This window comes from Leptonychotes weddellii, chromosome 5 (assembly GCF_054177405.1).
Source record: "Leptonychotes weddellii isolate Sample4059 chromosome 5, ASM5417740v2, whole genome shotgun sequence".
In the NCBI taxonomy this organism is placed as follows: domain Eukaryota; kingdom Metazoa; phylum Chordata; class Mammalia; order Carnivora; family Phocidae; genus Leptonychotes; species Leptonychotes weddellii.
The window spans coordinates 114,279,592-114,302,640 of NC_138373.1; the positions used below are offsets into that span (position 1 = coordinate 114,279,592).

Below are 23,049 nucleotides of genomic sequence, written 5' to 3' on the forward strand. Positions count from 1 at the left end.
AAAAATGTAAAGATACTTTACATATTACTCTGCAATGTGCAGCTTTCAGTTAATTATCCAGCATCGCCATCCTTTGGCTTAATAACTATCCATCTAACTTCATTCTTTTTAATAGCTGCAGAATGCTCTTCAATATAATTTACCAAAATTAATTCAACCACTTCTCTATTGATTAACAATCAGATTGTGGCTAGCTTCTTTTTGGTCTAAGAAAAATGTACAATAAATAACCCTATGAACTTACACAGGGTGCTTCCATACTTTCTATTTCTATGAGAGAGATTTGCCAAAATGGCATCATTATATTAAAGGATGTGTTAATATATTTTATTTTATTTTTTTTTAAAGATTTATTTATTTATTTGACAGAGAGAGACACAGCGAGAGAGGGAACACAAGCAGAGGGAGTGGGAGAGGGAGAAGCCGGCTTCCTGCCAAGCAAGGAGCCCGATGCAGGGCTCGATCCCAGGACCCTGGGATCATGACCTGAGCCGAAGGCAGATGCTTAACGACTGAGCCACCCAGGCACCCCTGTGTTAATATATTTTAAAAGACACTATGCAATTACTTTCAAAAGGTTGTAGCAATTCATATTCCCATCAAGGCCTTTGGCAGAGTAAACAGGGAAAGTCCCACTGAGAAAACAATATATGAGCAAGACTCAAAGATGGTGAGGGAGCTAGCCACACAGATCCCTGGGCAAGACAATTCCAGACAGAGGGAACAGGTCGTGCAAGGGCCCTGAGACTGATGTGTTCAAGGAACAAGAAAGAGGCCAGTGTAGCCAAAGCAGAATGAACAAAGGGAGAACAGGAGGAGATTGAGTCAGTGAGATTGATGGCAGGGAGGGGCACACAGAAAATTACAGGCTTTTGCCTTTACCATGAGTGTGATATGGAGTCCTCGCTGGGTTTTTAGCAAAGGAGTAATATACTAAGACCTGTTTTAAAGGATCACGATGGTTCTTACATTAAGAAATGCTCTTTAGGGACAACACTGGAAGCAGGAGACCAATTAGGAGGCTATTGCAACAAGCTAGCACAGAAAGGAAGGCAGAGATGAGACTAGTGGGAAAGCAGTGGGGATGGTGAGATGTGTTGGATTCTGGGCATATTTGAAGGGAGGGTCAGTGGAATTTGCTGATGGATTGGTGACGGGGTATAGGAAACAGAGAGGAGTCAGGGATGAATCCAGAGAGTGTGGCTAGAGCAACCAAGAGGATGAAGTTGCCATCCATTGTGATGGGGAAGACTCTAGGTGGAGCAGATTTGACGGGGAAAAGGTCAGGAATTCATACTTGGCCATATTAAGTGTTAAATGTGTATTGGTGATCTAAAGAGAGGTGTTGAGCAGGCAGTTGGAAATACAAGTTTGTAGTTCAAAAGAGAGGAACAGACAGTAATACCAATTTAAGAATCGCAGCATATTAGACGTTGTGTAAAGGCAGGAGACCATGAATGAAGAGAGTGTAGAGAGAAGACCGAAGATGGAGTATTCAGGGAGAACCGGGGAGACCAGAAAAGGAGACTACTCAGAAGGAGCAGCCACCAGAGGGGGAGACAATCAAGAGATGGCAGTGTCCCAGAAACCAGGGCCCACAATGTACCAAGGCAGAAGGAGAGATCAAGTGTGTCAAATACAGCTGACAGGTCACATGAGAGGGACAGCTGAGAACTAGCTGGCTGATAAGGGCCCCTCGACAATGCTCACAGCCTACTCCCCAGAACCTGTGACTATGGTAACTTCCATGGCAAAAGGGACTTGGTAGATGTGATCATGTTAACGATCTGGAAATGGGGAGATTATTCTCGATTGTCCGGGTGGGATCAATGTAATCACAAGCGTCCTTAAAAGCGGGAGGCAAGAGGTTTGGGGTCAGAGGCAGAGAAGGAGATGGGACAGTGGAAGCAGAGGTTGGAGTGATGTGGCAAGGACCGCATTGTCCTCTAGAGCCTCCAGAAGGAAGGCAGTCCCACTGACCTGTTTTGAATTTCTGACCCCCAGAACTGTGTGATGATAAATTTGTGTTGTGTTAAGCCACGAAGTTTGGGGTACTTTGTTACAGCAGCAATAGAAAACAAATACACCAACCACTGGATTTACCCATGTGAATGTCACATGGTGACCTTGGACCAGAGGAGTTTCAGGGGAATTATGAGGAAAGTCTGACTGAAGTGGGCCAACAAAGTCCAGGAGGACATGTAGGACCTTTGGGCAAAATCAGTTAAAAAAAAAAAGCCTGCTTCAGGCTGCCCAGTTGGAAATAGTGATGCCTCAAGGCAGATCAATTTCAAATGTTGTTCCTCAAAAATGACAAAGTCCTGTGTCAAGCATTTTGCTTGGCAAACAAAGAATGAACTAGATTTCAGCCTCTACCCATGTCTCCTCTACCAAATGCCTTTGTGCAGAGCACAAGTTAGCACTGGAGGAGAGGAATCAAGGATTCCTTTCAAGTGGTTTTGCTGCAGAAGAGCTACGAAGTGGGTTGGTGGCTGGTAGGGGAAGTGAGGACAAAGACAGGATTTTTAAGGTGGTATAGTTGTGTGATGATGGAAATAATTCATCAGAGAGAGAAATGAATGATACAGGAGAGAGGGGAGGATGGCTGGACTGATGTTCTTGAGTCGATGAAGGGGGCTAGGATCTAGACTATAATCTAAATGAGGACCACAGCTGAGGGCTTCATATTTGATAAATATCAATAGGAAGGAATACGGCACAAAAGAAGACAGTGAATATGAATAATATGTTCACACTAGGAGGACAATGAACACAGAAGGAGAGAAAGTGGAGGATGTGAGGCCAACCAGGACAGAGTTGTAATGAGTTAGGTGAGGAGGGACAGAGGAAGGTGTCGATGGAGCTTTTAGACTCATAACTCAGAGCTCCTAAGGAGGGCCCCAAGCATCTGGGGGGCTCACCCTTTGAAGTGACTTCCTTTAGTCTTCTTAGACCCTTTCTGGTACCTGGGACCGGCTGCAATTGGATTGGCATCCATGTGATTGGGGCGCATCAAGACAGAACAGGGGCCCCGTGTGGGCTCAGTCAGTACCAGTTTCTCTTTTGGGGGGATGATCTCCCACCTCCTGTCCAGTGAATGGACTTGACCAGATCTCCCCAGTTGCTCCATGATTCATGCTTATGCGGTCATCCTGGGGTTCTGCGGCTAGGTCCTCGTTCTGGGAGGGTGACCTGGCAAGCCAAACACACTTACTGGGAAATGCAGGGTGTTTTGTTTTGTTTTTGTTTTTAGGATTGTGTGAACATGAGGTTGGACTGACAGAATGACCCTGGCATGCTGATTTAGGGTGGCTTCAATTGTTTATATAGACAGGGGCCCTGCAAAAAGTATTTGCACATGGCTCCACACACTTTAGGAAAGGCACTGATTGTGACACAGTCATAATGAAGGGGCAATCAAAGAGACATTTTAAAGGAAAAGGAAGAGGGGCACCTGGGTGGCTCAGTCAATTAAGCATCTGCCTTTGGCTTGGGTCATGATCTTGGGGTCCTGGGATCGAGTCCCGCATTGGGCTCCCTGCTCAGCGAGGAGTCTGCTTCTCCCTCTCCCTCTGCCCCTACCGCTGCTTGTTTTCTCTCTCTCAAATAAATAAAATCTTTAAAAAGAATAAAGGAAGAGGAAGAATAGACACAACTTAGGGATTAATTAGATGTTCTAATATCTGAGTGTCATCTTTTTAGGTGAATCCCCCCCACTACAGACATAGCTCAAACCCTGTGCTTACCTCCATCATTTGGCAATGATACACTTTAACAAAGAGGTAATAGGTGAAGCTTTTTTAAGAGCAGTGTGGGGGCTGTAAGGAAGTGGTTTTTCTCAAAATATGAAGTAGTGGTCAAATATTATGGGGAAGGTGTCAGCCAACAATAATCCTCCCCAAACAAAGCTAGCCGGGAGAGAAGTAAAGAACACTCATTTCTCCCATGTGGACTATTGATCTTAAACCACTGAGTATGGAGTTCTTACAGGTTGATTCAGCAGCTATGTGAAAAATAAGAAGCCTCCGCACAATTTGAGTTATTTATCACTTATTGATGACATCACCTGGGTTCAAATCCTGGCTGGGCCACTTCCAACCTTAAGCCAGTTATAGAACCTCCTCACAGCGGGTTCCTCACAAGGCAATTGGACATTTTATTGGTACCTACTTCACAGGGCTGTTGGGAAGAGTCAATGAGTTCATTCACTAAAAGCACTTCATGGTTGACACATCATAAGCACTCAAAATTAGCTATTATTCTTGTTCATAAATAAAAAGAGAAGATAAAAATACATAAATGTTCTATTTTTCTCAGTGTGAAAACATTTTCTGTGCCCACTCCAAATTCTGTTTTCTTCTATTAAAAATGGAATTTCACAGATTTTTTTAAAATGTTTTTTTATTTATTTACTTGAGAGAGAGAGAGACAGAGATAGCTAGAGAGAGAAACGAGCTGGGAGGAGAGGGAGAAGCAGGCTTCCCGCTGAGCAGGGAGCCCAATGCAGGGCTCGATCCCAGGACCCTGGGATCATGACCTGAGCCAAAGGCAGACGCTTAACCAACTGAGCCACCCAGGTGCCCCTGGAATCTCACAGATTTTATATCCCTGAATGAAATAAGCCATTGGTTAAAATGAGCTGTTGTTAGAGCGTTATGGCTTTTTTTTTTTTTCAGGAGAATTTTCAAATTCTTTTTTCTACTACCCTGCATATGATTGCTTTATCCTCAATGTACTTCTCTTCCTGCATGCTACTCATTCCTTAGCTTTTTGCTCCTTATCATTCCAATCTAGTTCTTTGTATCTTAATTTTTTCTAATGCTTCATAAGCTGGGTGATTTTTTTTCCCTGTCTTTGGCCAGAAGTATGCGTCATATGCAGGATCTTCTCACAAATGCAGGGGATTTTCCAGCCATTTAAAATGAGCCCAGGAAAACACACCTGCTAATCTGAAGGCGGTCTGACTTCTGCAACCAGGCTGACCCTGTGGAATGCTCAATTAGATTTCCATTCCATGAAGTCAGTCTTCTTCATCTTTTGCTGATTAGGGATTGCATAAGCGCTACATTTTTCACTTGCTCCTCAGTGTGCCTTTCTTCCATTCAATAATTCATCCCAGAGCCAATATAACACACTATCTCATCAATGTCGGTTTAATAATATCTCTGCCTCTATTTCCATCAATCACCGTTATCTGAAATAACAAACCTCTAGTCCAGTCATCCTCTCTCTCCTTGATCTCTTTTATTTTAGCCCCTCGTATTCATCACCACTTGATATTTATATTTATTTGCTCTTTGTCTCCTTCCACTAGAATATGCAAGGACTTGTTCTGTTCACTGTTCTTCTCTTGTGCCCAGAACAGTAATTGTCCTCAAATATGTACTGACTGAAAAAATGAGGTGTAACCATTTGCTCTTCTCACTAATACTTTCCAAACTTTTGCTGCTTTTTTTCACTTATTATACAGAATGAGATCAGTAATTTCCATAACATGCCTAACAAATAAAGACCAAGATGGCCAATGAGGGATCAATCTGCAGCATCATACCTCTGTGGTAGCAGAGTTGATCTGCTTTTGCTTTGGTGCTTACCTTGCCTATTTGTTAGGAAAGGAGGCTCTAGAAAATATATTTAAGAAAGCAATAATTTTTTTAATCAACATATTCTCCTATAACTTAAAAACTTATATACTGAAACAGAAACATAAGGGCATGGATTTAGCCCCACAAATATTTTAGCTTGAGTAAAAACTTACATAATAATGCAGACTAAATTGAACTGTAATTGAGGTAACTGAGGCCGTTACTTTGTAACATTTAGAGAGAAGGGCTTAACATCAGTGGCAATTAATTACATCAATATTTCCACTGAGGTACCCATGTGGCAAAGAAGAGGGCACGAAGGCTTCACGGGATCTTACGGTATTACCAATCTGTCTCCTCAGAGGGCAAATTACTTATATCTTTTACCTTAAAATTTATGTCAATTTTTCATTCTATATATCATTTTTTTAAAGATTTATTTACTTGAGAGAGAGCGAGAGAGCTTGCGAGCCAGGGAAGGGGCAGAGGGAGAGGGAGAAACTCAAGCAGACCCCTTGCTGAGTGCAGAACCAGATGCAGGGCTCGATCCCAGGACCCTGAGATCAGTGACCTGAGCTGAAATCAAGTGTTGGCCACTTAACTGACTGAGCCACCCAGGCACCCCTCTATACATCATTTAAAATATATATGTATAGGGTGCCTGGGTGGCTGAATTGGTTAAGCGACTGCCTTAGGCTCAGGTCATGATCCTGGAGTCCCAGGATCGAGTCCCGCATCGGACTCCCTGCTCAGCGGGGAGTCTGCTTCTCCCTCTGACCCTGCCCCCTCTCATGCTCTCTCTCTCTCTCTCTCATTCTCTCTCTCAAATAAATACATAAAATCTTAAAAAAAATAAATACATATATATAAAGACATATCTTACATATTAAATAATATAGCATGAGTTAACTAGACACTCCCCAAAGCCTTTTATCTTCAGTCTTTTTGTCCCTTTTTGGTATATCACTACTTAACTTTTTTTTTTTTTTTTTTTTTTTTCACTACTTAACTTCTAAGAGTCTGGATTCCTGGTTGGAGAATTATGGAACTAGATATCAGCTCTTTGTGGGTAGGGCTTTATACTTCCTTAAATTCATTTTCCTACTGTACAATGTTGTCTCAGTGTTTCAGCATTTAAAACTCCACTGAATCATGCCTCCAGTGCAGTTTTCTAGCCCCTTGGCCCATTAACTCCCAATCTACATACTTTAACTAATTTGCAGGAACTTTTTTGGCAAGGGCTATAATTGTTTCCTTATGTCTCTCACTGTGCCCACCAGCACAACCATCTAGTATACGATCAGTCTTAAATCAGGAAGGATAGGCTAGGTTCTGCTGACAAGACAAACAACTCCATAATCTCAGCGGATTAACACAACCAAGATTTATTCTTACTTACTCAAAGTTTACTGTAGGCCTACAGAACTCTCCAGGGCAGTTGTCCATTATATGATGGCTCACTGTTGCACCTCACACTCCCACAATCATCAAGGTAAGGAATAATTAAGGATAGAGAGCTGAGCACCCACAGTTAAATACTTCCACCTTGAAGGGACATGTTGCTCTTATTTCATTGGCCAAAGCAGGTCAGATGGCCATGACTAACTTCAGGAAAGTACAGTCCTATTGTGTGCCTAGAATGAGAGGGGAACCAGATATCAGGTGACGAGAGTACTACGTGCCATACACATGCCTCTCTGTTGACTGAATGAAATTGAACACATTTTTACTATAATTTCTGCTCTGTATATAATTACCAATCTTTTCGGTTATCCTATTATTTAACTCGTTTCTTGTTATGATTCTACCATTCCCCTTCAGACATTAATTTAACAAACAAAAGAGACAAAATGCTAATTCAAAACACTCATCAGGATAAATTAATCTGAAGTGCTTTCGTATAACTGCGAAACCATCCTTATCATGACTTCACATTAATTGCATGCTTTCCTTCATCACATTGATTAAACAGGTCACTAACCCTTCCTTATTCCCTCCCTCCTCTCCTGATAAAATGTTTAGGTTTTACTAACAATAACTTCACAGTTACCTGTCTTGATACCATCCAGGCATTCCAAAATAAATACATTTCCAAAATAACCAGAAGACACATTATATTTAACATGGGGGAAAAAAACAAACAAAAAAAACTTCCACATGAGAAGCAGTATGAATGAGATACTGAAAATTCTTTACTTCATGATTTAGATTGATTTATTTAACAAGGTTTTCCTAGGATAGATTTCAAGGGTACATTGAAATGAGAGCTTGATTAGTTTGAGATGAATAGCCTTGGTTTCAGGAGAAAATGGTTAAGCCTTTTAAAAACTTTTGTGGCTTCTCATTACCCTTACTGTGACCTCTCAAAGTACTGTGTGTTCTGGCTCCAGCCCAGCTCTAGAGCTTCATCTTGTACCTATTTCTTATGCTCTTGACTTCAGCTACTGGCCTCATGTCAATCCTGGAATCCCTCTTGTTCTTCCCCACTGTTTCCCCCATGACACTGACTTTCTGGAAAATCCAGGTCAGTTGTCTCAGAGAATGTCACACATGCCAGATCAAGTTACACATACTATGGCCTATTTTTGTACAGCACTAGGGCTAAGAATAGTTTCTATATTTTTAAAGGGTTGTAAAAAAAGAGAAAGAGGAGAAAGAAGGAAAGGGAGGAGGAGGAGGTGGTAGGAGAATTATGTGATAAAGGCCATATGGCCTGCAAAACCTAAAATATTTACTATCTGACCCTTTACAAAACAGTATTCTGACTTTCTAGATCTTTCTGTTTCCTCATGGTATTATTTAGTTTGTACCTCAGTCTCTTGGATTGCAGGCAAGTTGGAAATTAGATCTGGAAATGTGCTGTCCAATATGGTAGTCAGGCAGGCACGTATAGCTACTGGGCACTTGAAATGTGGCTAGTCTAAGATGTGCTATAAGGGTAAAATATACACCAGATTTCAAAGATTTAGCATGAAAACAAGAGTGTAAAATATTTCATTAGTGATTTTTATGTTGATTACCATGTGGAAGTAAAAATGTTTTGGATATATTAGATTAAATAAAATGCATCATTAAAATTAATGGTACCTGTTTCTTTTTTTAATGTGGCTACTAGAAATTTTTAAATTACATATGTAGTTCACATTGTATTTTTATTGGATAATGCTGGTGTAGAGCCTTAATTAAAATCAGGTTAGGGGCAGCTGGGTGGCTCAGTCATTAAGCGTCTGGCTTCGGCTCAGGTCATGATCCCTTGGTCCTGGGATCGAGCCTCGCATCGGGCTCCCTGCTCGGCCAGGAGTCTGCTTCTCCCTCTCCCACTCCCCCTGCTTGTGTTCCCTCTCTAGCTCTCTCTCTCTCTCTGTCAAATAAATAAATAAAATCTTGAAAAAAAATCAGGTTAAATGTTTTTGGCAAGAATCCTTCATAGCTGATTTTATGTACATCATACCTCGAGAAACAGAACATCAGTTTGTCTCATTAATGACACTAAATTTGACACCTAATTAAGGGGTGACTGACAAAGATCTTCATTGTAAAAGTACATTTTTTCCTTTGCCATTTGTAATCTAGGATAGCCACGATACTATTGAGCCATGGTTTCCCACTGACTTTTCACTTAATGGTTTTAGTGTCCTTTGATGGTCCTCCCTTGAATCAGTTATGATGTCAGGGATTGCAAAATGGTGTTTTATATTTTAAGAATTTCTTTTTAAATTTCTTACCTGGCATTCTTTTCTTCCTTTTCTTTTTCTTTTTTTCTTTCTTTCTTCCAAAAAAAAAAAAAAAAAGGTTTTTTTGTTTTTAGTGAGTATCACAATGGACACATCCCTTAAAAAAAAAAAAAAGATTTATTTATTTCAGAGAGAGACAGAGTGTGTGGGGGAGGGGAGGGGGAGAGGAAGAGGGGAGAGGGAGAGGGGAAGGAGACTCCCTCTGAGCATGGGGAGCCAGTGCTGTGCTAGATTTCTGGACCTGGAGATCATGACCTGAACCAAAACCAAGAGTCAGATGCTTAACCTCTTAACCGAATGAGCCACCCGGTGCCTCCACATCACTTTTTATGTATTCAGTGTGTTACAATCAAGTGCAGTAATTATTCTTTTTGATACTCAAATTTCCCTAAATTTGGCTAGAGGAAGTCCCTTCAAGCTGGCTCCTGAATCCTTTCATCATAACCCCATTGGTTTTTGAGGGCTTCCTTGCCATCTGGTACAAGAAGTCCCAGGTCTGCCTTGTATTTTCCTTGTTTTAGAGGTAGAAACTGCCGTTCCTTAAGAAGCCTCCATTTCTTTGAATGAGAAATGGTATTCCAAAACCAAGATCAGGGTGGTAGATATGATCAGAGTTACTGGAGTGACATTATTTTCAGGCCCTCTTGGTAGACAGAACTAGAAAACATATTTTAAGAAATCACAAGATCATACTGATGTTTCTAATTCAAGTTTAATATTGTAGGAGTTTCTCTTATCTTGTTTGATTTCTTTTCATGTACATTAAAAACCTTCATTTGATGAAACATAAAGACATTTTCTTATTTGCTTTATCCTACAACATGTAATTTCAAAATTATAATAACATTATTAAAACTAACATTAACCATAGTATGTGGTTAAGTTTAAGATTACTTTATAGAGGGGTGCCTGGGTGGCTCAGTTGTTAAGGGTCCTGGGATTGAGCCCCAAGTCAGGTACCCTGCTCAGCGGGAAGCCTGCTTCTCCCTCTCCCACTCCCCTTGCTTGTGTTCCCTCTCTCACTGTGTCTCTCTCTGTCAAATAAATAAATAGAATCTTTTTTTTAAAGGATTACTTTGTAGCTCTTTTGTCCTCAGCATATACCCTACTAAAGGTATATAGTCAGAGTAACTTAAAATATTTATTTGAAGTATTCAAAAGTAACTTGATGTAATTATTTTCCCTGACAGATTATGTTATACATTTGAGAGACTCTTTGTTTGTTTGTGTTCAATTTTAGGTTTCCTTTTGGTTTATTTTTGAATATATGAAACATTTGCATGGTTCAGAAGTCAAAACCATTATAAAAAGTTAAACTCAGAGATCTTGTTCCCATCCTTGTCTCCTCTATCTTGTTTCCATTGTACCTGAGGTAACTATTTTAATTAATTTCTGGGTTTATCTCTCCTGTGTTTCTTTTCCTTCCTTCCTTCCTCCTTTCCTTCCATCCTTCCTTTTCCCCAAAACAAGCATACCCACATACACATAAATAAAACTATATGCACTGTTTTTGCTTTTTCTTATTTAATATATCTTGGAAACCACTCCCTATCAGTTCATAGAGATTTTCCTCTTTCTTTCGTTTTTAAAATTACTGAAGAATATTCTCTTGTGTGGATATGCCATAGTCTATTCAACAAGTATCTTAAACACATTTCTGCTGTTTCCAATCATTTGCCACTACAAAATTCACTACACAGTGAATAACCTCATGTCTGTGTTGTTTTGTGTTTGTGGAAATGTACCTTCAGGGTAGATCCAGGACTCTCATTTTTAGAAACATCCCAAATGATTTTGATGCACAGCCAGATTTGAGTACTGTTGCTTGCTGGGTAAAAACGGTAAAAATCGTATTCAGGAACATAGAATTGTTAACATTTTTTTTTTAAGTGAAGAAACAATAGGTAAAGAAGCAAAGTTCTCACCATCCTGAATCCTCACTTACTCTACTTAGAAAAATGCAGTTGAGTTATATAAACAGCAGCTTAACTTCTGGAGTCTTGTGCCCAAATCACCGAGTTGGTATCAAGAACATCCTATATAGACACACATAAGTGACCTGGATTTGGGCAGCAGACACCTTCAGTTTTGACACGCTGAGTCTGAAGTAGCCATGGGCCATCCAGGAGTGGTATCTAATAGGCGGTTGTGGGCACTGGTTTGCAGATCAGGTTAGGAGTCATTAGCATGTAGATGAGAGAGTAGGTGAAAGATGACTGAGGGGAGGATTACAGAGTGAGAAGGTGCTCAGGATGGAACCCTGGGGAATCCTAGTACTTAAGAGGATAGCAGAGGAACCCAAAGAAACTATCCATGGCTAGAGAGGTAGGAGGAAAACCTGAGAACACAAGTCATGAAAGCCGGGGAACAAAGTGTTACAAGAAGAAAATAGTTACCAATGTTAAATATTGTTAAGAGGTGAGGTAAGACACAAGCAAGAAGGTAGCCACTGGATTTAGCAACAAAGAGACCAGTAGTGTGACAGAGCAGATTCAGTGTTGTGGTGGAAACAGTAGCCACTGGGAGTGTTAAGGAAGGAATTCAAGCTCACATAGAGGATCTTTGGCAACACCCGTGTTTTGTGAGCTGCAACATAGTTTTTCTAAAAGCAACAAAAGGAGATACTTGTACCCAAAGGGAAAAATCAATTTTAGTATTTTCTCCTATAGATTCTTCTTAAACCTTTGGCGCTGGCTGTTGTTTATGTATATTAGAATCTATTATAAAATGCTTTGCGATTTAGCAAACAGTGCCTGCTTAGTTATTTTGGGTTTATTATTAATAGAGTGATTTCATAATAAACAGTATAAAAGTAGTAAGGTAGTGATATACTTTATGGTGTTCCCCAAAGAGTAACAAGGCTTTCAAATAGTATCCCCAGCATGTGTGGGAACCATGGCTCCAGAATAACTTTTTAAAGTCACTCTGATTCTCTTCTATTTCCCTTTCCCAGTCCCCCTCTATACTCTTGGCTATAAATAGATGCTTTTTTGCCCCACTGTGAGCAGGTGGTTGTCCAGCTTAAAGAAGCTTGGGAGACCAGTTTGTTCTCACAGAGGAAAAGATGAAAAAGACTTTGAATGTCATGTAATCCAGCAGTTCCCAAACCTGGCTGAACATCAAAATAGACAACCTGGGACGTGCATTAAAAAGACAGAATCCTGGGTCTCTGTCCTAGATCTCGATACAGTGCGTATGGAATGGTGCCTAGAGAACTGTACCTTGAATAAGAGCCTTTGATGATATAAATTCAACTCCTTAAGGAAACGGAGGACAAAAGCAGTCAGGAGTAAACGGGTCTCCCGACTGGAGATTCGCTGTTCTGTGCTTTGGGTGGTGGCCGGTTGTCCTGAAGGGCATCTGGGTTTTCGTTTTAGGGTGTTGGAGAGGGCTTGCTTTTCCGGGCTCTCTAGGCTCACTAGACATGGCCTTCCCTCAAGTTTCTCTCTCCGGAAGTGCTAGAGGTTCTGCGGGTGCTACACCTGACGCTGCCCAGCGGGCGGGTTAAGACCAGGCACCGCTCGGACCCTCACATCTGGTTGCCGTGCGCGCACGCTCTTCTCCAACCCCCAATCGCCCCGCCCTCATCCCTCCCCCGCTGAGTCTCATCCCCGCCCCCCACGGGAGCCTTGGGGCGGAGCTTCGCCGCTGCCCCGCCCCTCCGCACGCGCAGGCCGCTGTGGGGGCGTTCCCGGAAGTTCTTAATTTTCGGAGCTGATTGGCTGATCGTGGCCGTGTACCCTGCCCGGGTTTTCCGGAATTTGGGGAGAGTTGCAAGGGGAACAAGATGGCTTTTTTGAGTCAGCACTTGCGTGAGCTGCAGGGACCTTTGCTCCCACCCAAGGACTTGGTGGAGGAGGACGATGACTGTCTGAAGGAGGACGTGGAGGAGGATGAAGACCTGGAGTTTGTCGATGCCGAGGAGCTCTGCAGTGGGGGCGTAAAGGCGGGCACCCTCCCGGGGCGCCTTCGCGGTGAGGAAGCCCTCTGCCCGGAGGGGATGGGATTGGAGGATGAAGTGTTTCCCGTTCAGGCCTTGTCCTAAGTAAGGCGCCCATTGCTGCTAACAGACATTTTTTGGGATGGCCTAGCTGTTTCATCCTACCTAGGATAAGATTATATAAATATAATACAGTAGCAGTGACTTGAGTAATACCATGTGTTAAGCTTGTGCTCAACGTGTATTATCTCATTTGATGTTCACAAGTCTTTGACGTAGTTTTATTTTTATAGTCGAGAGAACAGTTGGATGTCGAGCCTGTATTCACACCCAGAATTAGACTTTTCAACTATTTTCCTATCCTGCTTGGAGTCAAATATTTATTTTTCAGCTACTTAGAAAATACACGCACACACAAGAAACACCTCAAGGCGTTGTGGATTCATTAACTTTGTGTGAATAACGTTGTGATGTGCGTTTATCTTGTGTAGTTTCCTGCGCTATACATAATACCTGTTATGTGGACATTGTGACTGATATTTAAGAAAATTTTAGTGGTAAGACCAGTAGAATGTTCTGTGCTGATGGCATTGTTCTATGTTTGCGCTGTCCAGTACAATAGCCACCTATAGCTGGTGAGAATTGGGAACGTGAAATGCAGCTAGAGCAACTGAGGAGCTGAATTTTAAACTTTGTTTAATTTTAACTAATTTAAGTTTAAGTAGTCACATGTGAGTGGGCAGCGCAAGTTTAGACAGAAAGTTTTCAAGTATTTGTAAGGGTTTAGTCATTTATCCTAAAAGTATTAGTGACTGGATACCTTGGTCCAAGCATGGTGGTGTTTGTTGCCAGGGGGGATACCTGGGAGAGATAAGATAATGAGGTTTCTGTCTTAATGGAGCTTGTTCTTTGGTGAATTAAACACACATTCTTTAAATAATTACAGAAATAACTATTAGTTCATAGAAGGAATAATAAGTAGTGCTATGAGAGGTTATAATCTTGAGATTCAGGGAAGACTTTCCTGAGGAAGCGACAATTAAATTTAGAGGTCTGTAGCAAATGGGGGCAAACAGTAAGGAAGAGAACATTTGAGGCAGATGGAACAGCTTGTGCAAAGGCCCTGAGGTGGGAGGGACCATGGCATTTTTTAGAAATTGCATGAAGGTCATTTTTGGCTTAGGTCAGAGTAGCAGAGAGATGACTGTTTTTAGAAGAGAAACAACAGACTTGCCATGTACCATACTTACCTCTTGGAATACAAGGACAAGTGAAACATTGTCTTAATCTAGAGAGCTTACAGCACAGTAGAGGGAGACTGATAAACAGGTAAGTGGAATGTAGATACCCTAATAAACATCTATACAGGGTGCTGTGGGGGGAATAAAGCGAGTGGAAGATTTGGTGAAACATTGAAAAAGAGGTTTTAAAATGTCTTAAATTAACTTTTTTTTTAAAGTTGTAATTTCTGATGAAAACACTCAAGAGCAATGTGACGTGTTTGGACGTTTTCCAGTAACGGGTCCTTGGTGGCGAGTGAAGGTGCAAGTGAAACCTATGGGATCAAGGAGCTATCAAGTTCAAGGATTTCCATCTTACTTTTTACAGTCTGATATGTCACCACCAAATCAAAAACACATCTGTTCCCTGTTTCTTAAAGACTGTAATTTCCCCAGTGATTATATAAATAAATTTTTAGCGTGGGTAAATGCTGTATCAAGCTTTAAAAACCTCAACTTTGAAAATCTTAGGGAAACATTAAGAACTTTCCAAAAGGAAACTGGAAGGAATGGTCAAAAAAAGTCTACACAGAATGAACAGGAAGAGTCTCTACCAGAAAACGAGATGTGGCTCCCTGTGGAAAACACAAGTAGGTGTGATTTTATCATCCAGTTTTATTGTAATTGAAATACTTAATGACTAGTGTGTTTAAGATATCACCACTATAGTATCTTGGCATACTATTCTTTTTTAAAATCTGTTTTTGAAAATGTGTTTCTATTACTTTTGCGTTTGTCATTATAATTTCCAGGTTCCTCATCATTACGGTGGAGAGGTTGGGTGAGATGATCTTTAAGCCCCTTTTAGTTCCTCCCCAGCTCTAAAACTGTGTTTCTCTCTACCGTTTTTTTTTTTTAAGATTTTATTTATTTATTTGACAGAGAGAGACACAGCGAGAGAGGGAACACAAGCGGGGGAGTGGGGGAGGTAGAAACTCTCCCCCAATCCCCCTGCTTGTGTGTGGGGGAGGTAGAAACTTCTCGCTGAGCAGGGAGCCCGAGCAGGGAGCCCGATGTGGGGCTCGATCCCAGGACCCTGGGACCATGACCTGAGCCGAAGGCAGATGCTTAACGACTGAGCCACCCAGCGCCCCTCTCTCTAACTTTTGTGTGCATGGGATTACCTTGAGTCATTAAGAAAAAGTTCGGTTTTTTTTTTTTAAAGATTTTATTTATTTATTTGACAGAGAGAGACAGAGTGAGAGAGGGAACACAAGCAGGGGGAGTGGGAGAGGGAGAAGCAGGCTTCCCGCCGAGCAGGGAGCCTGATGCGGGGCTCAATCCCAGGACCCTGGGATCGTGACCTGAGCTGAAGGCAGACGCTTAACGACTGAGCCACACAGGCACCCCGAAAAAGTTCAGTTTTTAACTATTCAGTTCCAATTATTATTCTGTTTAAGAAGGGAGAAGAGAGGGGCGCCTGTGGGGTTCAGTTGGTTAAGTGGCTGCCTTCGGCTTAGGTCATGATCCCAGGGTCCTGGGATCGAGTCCCTGCTCAGCGGGGAGCCTGCTTCTCCCTCTCCCTCTGCCTGCCACTCCCCGTGCTTGTGCTCTCCCTCTCTCGCTCTCTCTGTCAAATAAATAAGAAATCTTAAAAAAAAAAAAAAGGCAGAGGAGAAAGTTAAGAATATGAGTATTCCATTTTGGAAAGATTTCAGTCCAAAATGGTATAAAATAATTTTTTAGTATGGTTTGTTATCTGGACATTCACATGAATGGAATATTTCATTTCTTAATTATATCAAATAAATTTGGCAGGACATCACTGAATGACTTCAATGACAAAAGAATCATGATTACAGTCAGAAAAATGATTATAAAGGTTAATATGTTAATGATTTATTTTTTATGCTTAGCTTTAAATTTATCTTTATATCACAGAGTCACAAATTTTCCTTTGATTATATTGTCTACAAAAGGAAACAGAAGGCTAAGAAGCGGTTGTCTAAGCATTTGAAGAACATAATGAAAACCACTTCAGTACAAAATCCTTTGTTATAACATGATCAATTTTCTTGCTGGTTAAAGTAAATTTATTTGTCTCTCTTTGATTTGGATTTTTGGAACTGGTTGTGCTCCAGGAGAATGTCCATCACATCAGTTGTTCTGTGAGCTCATTTGTATGTTTTGATTTGTTCTTTCCTATTATCCTGTAGTTCCATTTAAAAGTATAATGACAGCTTTGCAGTTTCCAAAAGTAATGGAATTCCTTCCAGTTCTTCTGCCTCGACACTTTAAACGGCTCTTAAGCTCAGGTTCTAAGGAGGTGTTGGAAGACCTAGAAGAGATGTTAGGTACACATCCATGGAAACTTGGATTTAGTAAAGTAAGTAAGACATTTACTTACCATTTAGAAATCCTGTGTGAGGGAGGATTTCTCAAACTTTACAATTTTTGCATCTCTTTCAAAGGAAAAAAATTCGTATGGACCTCAATGTTGATTTTTCTTTTAGTGTTAGAACCAACTATAAACTTCTTATACCTGTAGCTCTTACGCAGTAAATTGATGACATTGAAATTGTCAATAATTTAATTACATAATTTAATTTAATAGGAAACATCTCTTTGGTAACTAAATGGCCATTTGCAATGTGAATATAGATCTCACTGAAGACACAGGTTCTTATGAATTTGGCAAATCCATTTTAATCCCTCACTTTCCTATTTGAACTTCTGAAAACTTTCATTATTCATGTGGTACATCATGATACTATTGGAATTTTTATTTGGCACAATAATATCACTTACATATGAATCCACCTCTGTTCTTATCATTAGAGACCAAGAATAGGCGTGGCACTATGAGGCTTCAGTGGTGTTGGAAACCAAACTCGGCACTTAAATGTTGGCAGTACTTGGTTATGGGTGGGTTTTCCAAATGAAAATACAATTTAAAAATTCTGAGATAATTCTTGGATCGCCAAGAATGCTTACTGAACCCCTTCCCCCCAATTTGAGAAATACTGGAATAATGAATTTGTTTCCTACATAAAATGATGATGATTTCAGTATGTTTTGCAAAATGAAATTCATTGAACATTAGATTATTATATATATTCAGTAGAGAAGAGAGGCAGAGCAATGCACATTCTGGGACTCAAGTGGAAAGAGGAGACTTGAAGTCCCACTGTTCGGTGTGGAAGCCACCATCAAGAATATAGACTGTTACTGAGGTATTAGATGGCTGGGGTTGCCAACCCTCTTAAGTCTGTGCTTCAGGCCATAGTCTGGGTAGCTTAAACAATAGAAATTTATTTTATCATGGTTCAGGAGGCTCTAAGTCCAAAATCAAGGTGTTGGTTGGTTGGTTTCTTCTGAGTCCTCCTTAGCTTGTACATGGTCGTGAGGAGACCCTTCTCCCTGGGTCTTCACATTGTCTTCCTTTTGTGCCTGTCTGTTGTAATCTCCCTTCTTAAAAGGACACCAGTCATACTGGGTTAGAGCCAATGACCTCATTTGAACTTAATTACCTGTTTAAAGACCGTATCTCCAAATATGGCCACATTTTGACATACTTGCAGGTTAGGATTTCAACATGAATTTTGGGGGGACACATTTTAGCCCATAAAATGTATGGATGGCTCTAGGAGGGATGTCTCTGTGAAAAAAAAAAAATGGAGCTGGTGGAGAACCTTCTGAGTGGATCATGGTGAAGGAAGTTCTGTGTCCCTCCAGTAGAGTTTGGGCAGAATTGTTGAGAGGCACGTAGAAACCTAAACAAGCCAAGAAAGTGAGGCAGTCACCAACTTCACTATACACACAAGAGTTCGACACAAAAGTTAATATAATTGTAGTATATCCTGTCCTCAGCTGTGAATCCTATTTAACAATGACTTACTGAAAATTGATTAATCAAATATATACTATAACTTTTTTTCAAAGATTGGAAGAGGAGAAGCAGGTGTGGAGGTGATGGTATAAAAGAGAGAGAGCTTCTGTAGAGAAAGACTTCCCCTAGGAGGGAGTTAATATTAAATATTGAAAATTAGAAAAAAAAAAAAGGGTAGTATAAACAGTACTTAGAACAGTGTTGACTTTATAAGGCATGGAAAGGGTGAGTCGGGATTCCTGTCTTTTGCGATAAGCTTCATAGTGTTATTTGATTTTGAAAACTGTATGTGTATTGTTTTGAGAAAATAAATTTATATAGATCTTTATTCACAGTACAGCAAAAACTTGGTGATGTATTAGGTACCCAGTTTTTTCTCCAAATTTAGTTGATCTACATGTCCTCTGGGACTTAAGCAATTATTAACAAATAACATATTTTTACGTAATTCTGATAATAGTCATCAGCATTTATAATCTTTATAAAGCAACTTTATTTTCTTAAAGATAACCTACACAGAACTGAAGCTTTTGCAATGTGAGGCGAGTTGGACATCATTTTGTCAGTGCAAGTCTCTTCTCCAGCTGATGAGTGATTTGGAGAAGAATGCATTAATAATATATTCGAAACTGAGGCACATATGTCGAGACCAAGGGCACACGTGCATTGAAGAGGCTGACTTAACTTCTAAGTTGTCAGACCATATGTCCTTCCAAGACGCTTGGCAGTCTCTGAAGTTTTTGAAGGACATTGGTGTGGTGACATACGAGAAGGGCTGTGTCTTTCTTTATGACCTTTACCAGGCTGAGCGAGGCATTGCCTTTTCAATATGTGACCTGATGACGAGGCCTCCATGGCATTTACATGTCGATGTCAAGAGGGTGCTTGCGTTAATTCACACTACAAAACCTGAGAAATCAGGAAGCGACAAGACACTGAATGAAAGTCAACCGGATGAAACGGGTTTAGAAAATCCTGTGGATGTTCTGGACTCACAGGACAGTGGTGACCATGTTTGCAGTAACGGTGAAAGTGAAGTGAATGTAGAAACAAGTGGAAGTCAGCTGGATCAGGATCAGGTGGCTGCTTTGGAAATGGTTTGCTCCAACGCCGTGACGGTCATCAGTGGAAAAGGTGGTTGTGGGAAGACCACCATTGTTAGCCATCTTTTTAAGCATATGGAGCAGTTGGAAGAAAGGGAGGTAAAAAAAGCTTGTGAGGATTTTGAACAAGACCAGGATGTCTCAGAAGAATGGATCACCTTTACCGAGCAAAGCCTCCTGAAGGCAGACAAGGCGATAGAGGTGTTACTGACAGCACCAACGGGGAAAGCGGCTGGCTTATTGCGAGAGAAGACTGGTTTTAACGCTTATACGCTGTGTCAGGTAAAACTTTGTCCGTTTTTTTTCTACAGAGAAAACATTTGCCTGAAAGACGGGCTTTATTTAATGAGTTTATTTTTTATTTCTTCCTGATGACAGTAGGTATTTATTGAATGTCCTAGGGATCCCTGCTTTGTAGTCACTGAACACTGACATCAGTGCCATGCAGAGCAGCCGGTCTGTAAACCGTGACCAGTTTGCAGGGAGGAAGGAGCTGGTGCTGGAAAGTCAGTCAGGAGACTGCTTCTTTCATTGAGGAAGTCTTACTATGGAAGAGAAGTCAGCCAAACTGAAGTGTATGCTTCATGACGTAGTTCAGTTAGATTCTGGTACAAGCTTTATTCTGGGTGGGATGGGACTGGTTACAAGCATGTTACGGTCCACAGACCTTATTTGAGAAGTGTTTGTGTGGGAAGGAAAAGGTTTTATTCTATTTTATAGAAGGAAAACTCCATAGAAGTGAAGACTTTGATCATCCAGTTCAGTTCTTTATCTCCTTTACCCACAACAATGCCTGGCCAACAGTCATGTAATACAATTTTCAAATGAATCGATATGCTTGAAAAACATAGTTTTGGCTGTAGTTAGAAGTCATGACATCTTGAACTTGTAAAGAACTGGAGAGGTTTTTCTAGGTCTGACCTGCCATTTTACAGATCAAGGAACTCAGTTGTTGGAAGATTTCTGAAGGCAATAATCATTGACTTGGACTATACAGGACAGAGAGGCTCAGGTGAGGAGACGGACATTTTATTTCGGGGGAAAGCCTTTCCACAGGCATTGAGGAGAATGATCACAGGGTGTAGAGATGGTTTTGAGGTGACGGCGTTGATCAGAATGAATTGTGTGTATTATAAAATAATGGAAATTGAATTTGGTTTAGACTGGGAACTTGAACTTTCAAGTTTGCAAAATATCCCATTAAATCCTTGATAAACCAGTGAAGTGAGTAAGCCATATCATCTCCATTTTACAGAAGAACCAGTTGAAATTTGGGGAATTCAACGACTTGCCCAAGATCGTAACCAGGTGTGGAGCTAGCACTTGGATTCAGATTTGTGACCTCCCCTCTCGTTGCTCTTTCTGTGGTGCCGTAATTGCCTCCTTTATTATAGTTCTTGCTTATCTAACAAAGAAGCTTGGACTTGGCTTATTGGGGAGCCATTTAGGATCCTAAGCAAGAGAGAGAGAATTACAGAGCCGTGGGCCACCTCAGAAATGACATCATGCATCACCTGTATTTTTCACACGAGTGAACATAGCCCTAGAGAAGATCAGTGTAGCTCACTCATGGCAGAGTCTTCTGATCAGTTTATGATTTTTCCCATTATGCCTTCACATCTGATTAGGCCGAAGGGTTGGCTTAGAAGAGGAGAGCCGAAGAGGCATTATTACTAAGTTTCATCTTATGTTCCAACTCTGATCAATGGGTAGTATCTTAATATCTGCTTAGGATGCTGGGAGAATATTTCTGAAGCCACATTTAGGGTCAGAAGAGAGTGTAGGGCCAAAGGAAAGGCACTGATGTGGCACTTACGCCATTTATTTATCATCCTTGGGCTAGGGTTACCCGGTTACCAGATGGAGCAGATAAAAATAAAATTGTGTGTGTGTGTGTGTGTGTGTGTACCAAATATTGCATCAAACATACTTGCACTGGGGCACTTGGATGGCTTAGTCGTGAAGCGTCTGCCTTTGGCTCAGGTCATGATCTCAGGGTCCTGGGATCGAGCCACATCTGGCTCCCTACTCGGCAGGAAGCCTGCTTCTCCCTCTCCCACTCCCCCTGCTTGTGTGCCTGCTCTCGCTACCTCTCTCTGTCAAACAAATAAATAAAATCTTTAAAAAAACAAAACAAAACATACTTACACTAAAATGTTATTTATTGTTTATCTGAAATTCATATATCTTATCTGACAATCCCATTTTGGGTTAGTGTATAGGGGAAGGTGGTTGTAAGGCTGTGGGAATAATCTAGGCTCATAGGTGGGGCCTGTATTGAGTTGGTAGCACTAAAAATATAGTGGAAAGTGTCAACCAGGCATTTCTAAGATAACTAAGTGAATATATAAAATCAAAGGAAGCAGTTAGCAGTGATTCAGATGTTCTTTTGAGACAAGGCTATTGAGAGAATGTGGGTTTTGCTGAAGGGAATTGGTGCATTTGGGTGGAAAACATGAAGGCTTTTACTTAATAGACATGTTGAATCTAGCTTCAGTAGAAAAATTTTAAAAAGATATGATACCATTTAAGAAATCTGTGTATGTATATAGTGTATACGTACATACTTACAACATAGAAACATTTTGGGAATGATGTATACCAAAATATTTAATCTCTGGTTTTATTTTCCAAATTTTTCTCCTCATCTGTATTTTATTTATTTATTTATTTATTTATTTATTTATTTATTTATTTAGATTTATTTATTTATTTATTTGGCAGTGCAATAGTGCTGTGTGTGAAGCTTTTACAGTAAACACACATAGTACTTATCAAGAAACATTTTTTAAAAACTATTTGATCTTTTTTTGTTTTTAGATTTATTTGATCTATCTTTTCTGTGTATCCATCCCTTTAAGGTTTTAAGAAGTTTGAACTTTTGTGTTCTCTAGTTCTTTAGGCTGTTTCCCTATGTGGCTTTACCTACACCCTCCCTCCCTCCCCCATTTAAGAGTTTTGTTTTAAAATAACATGGGTTGTTAAGATTTTGTTTTGTAAAATTTATAACCTGAATTTAGAGATGCCATACTTTGCTTGCAGGTCAATTATAGCTTTTATTTATGGGAGAAAAAAAGCCCGGCCAAGAACCGTCCATGGAAATTTTCTTCAGTTAGAGTTCTGGTTGTGGATGAAGGAAGTTTGGTATCTGTCAGAATCTTCAAATCGGTTTTAAAGTTATTGTGTGAGCACTCCAAACTTTCTAAGCTTATTATCCTTGGTAAGTTAAATATTGTTGGAATCCTAATTGTTTAGTTCAAAGCATTGCAGTTGGTAGGTTGCTTACACCATTTCACTGGTTTGGTATCCATATCCTACAGGTGGGAAGCCGTTTCTCAGAGCCCATACCCCAGCCCCCCTGAGTTCAGTCTGACCTCTCCCTCTATCAGCTTGGGTGGTTCTCCGTTTGGGCCGGGATATTAGCAGACCAGGCTGCGAAATGAAATGAGTTGTAATTGGTTACTGCTAGTTACCTAAATGATGACTGTTAAAATAGTAAAAACGTCACACACTTAGAAAGTATAATGCAGATCATTTGGAAATATAAAAAGTCTGAATTATAGACCACTTGGGAGTGA

General features: G+C 40.6%; 1 protein-coding gene and 1 long non-coding RNA gene across 6 annotated transcripts in view; one reads left to right on the forward strand and one right to left on the reverse strand.

The window, feature by feature from the left end:
* LOC145721832 (uncharacterized) overlaps window positions 1–12,940 on the reverse strand; it is a 15,281-nt gene extending 2,341 nt beyond the window's left edge. Inside the window, exons 1-3 of the long non-coding RNA XR_014145758.1 lie at window positions 12,541–12,940; window positions 9,311–9,416; window positions 6,985–7,219 (exon numbers count right to left, since the gene is read on the reverse strand). This is a non-coding gene — a long non-coding RNA (uncharacterized LOC145721832). The remainder of the gene's footprint in view (window positions 1–6,984; window positions 7,220–9,310; window positions 9,417–12,540) is intronic.
* Window positions 12,941–13,045: 105 nt separating this feature from the next.
* Window positions 13,046–23,049, forward strand: part of HELB (DNA helicase B) — a 35,591-nt gene continuing 25,587 nt past the window's right edge. For 3 of the 5 annotated variants that reach the window (XM_031025797.2, XM_081822022.1, XM_081822024.1), the window contains exons 1-5: window positions 13,046–13,293; window positions 14,719–15,129; window positions 16,696–16,865; window positions 18,875–19,753; window positions 22,514–22,691. In XM_031025797.2, coding sequence (XP_030881657.2) covers window positions 13,107–13,293; window positions 14,719–15,129; window positions 16,696–16,865; window positions 18,875–19,753; window positions 22,514–22,691 — 1,825 coding nt within the window. In that variant the 5' untranslated portion in view covers window positions 13,046–13,106. Of the gene's footprint in view, window positions 13,365–14,718; window positions 15,130–16,695; window positions 16,866–18,874; window positions 19,754–22,513; window positions 22,692–23,049 lie in introns of all 5 variants that reach the window. The other 2 variants (XM_031025799.2, XM_081822023.1) reach the window with 2 other exon arrangements.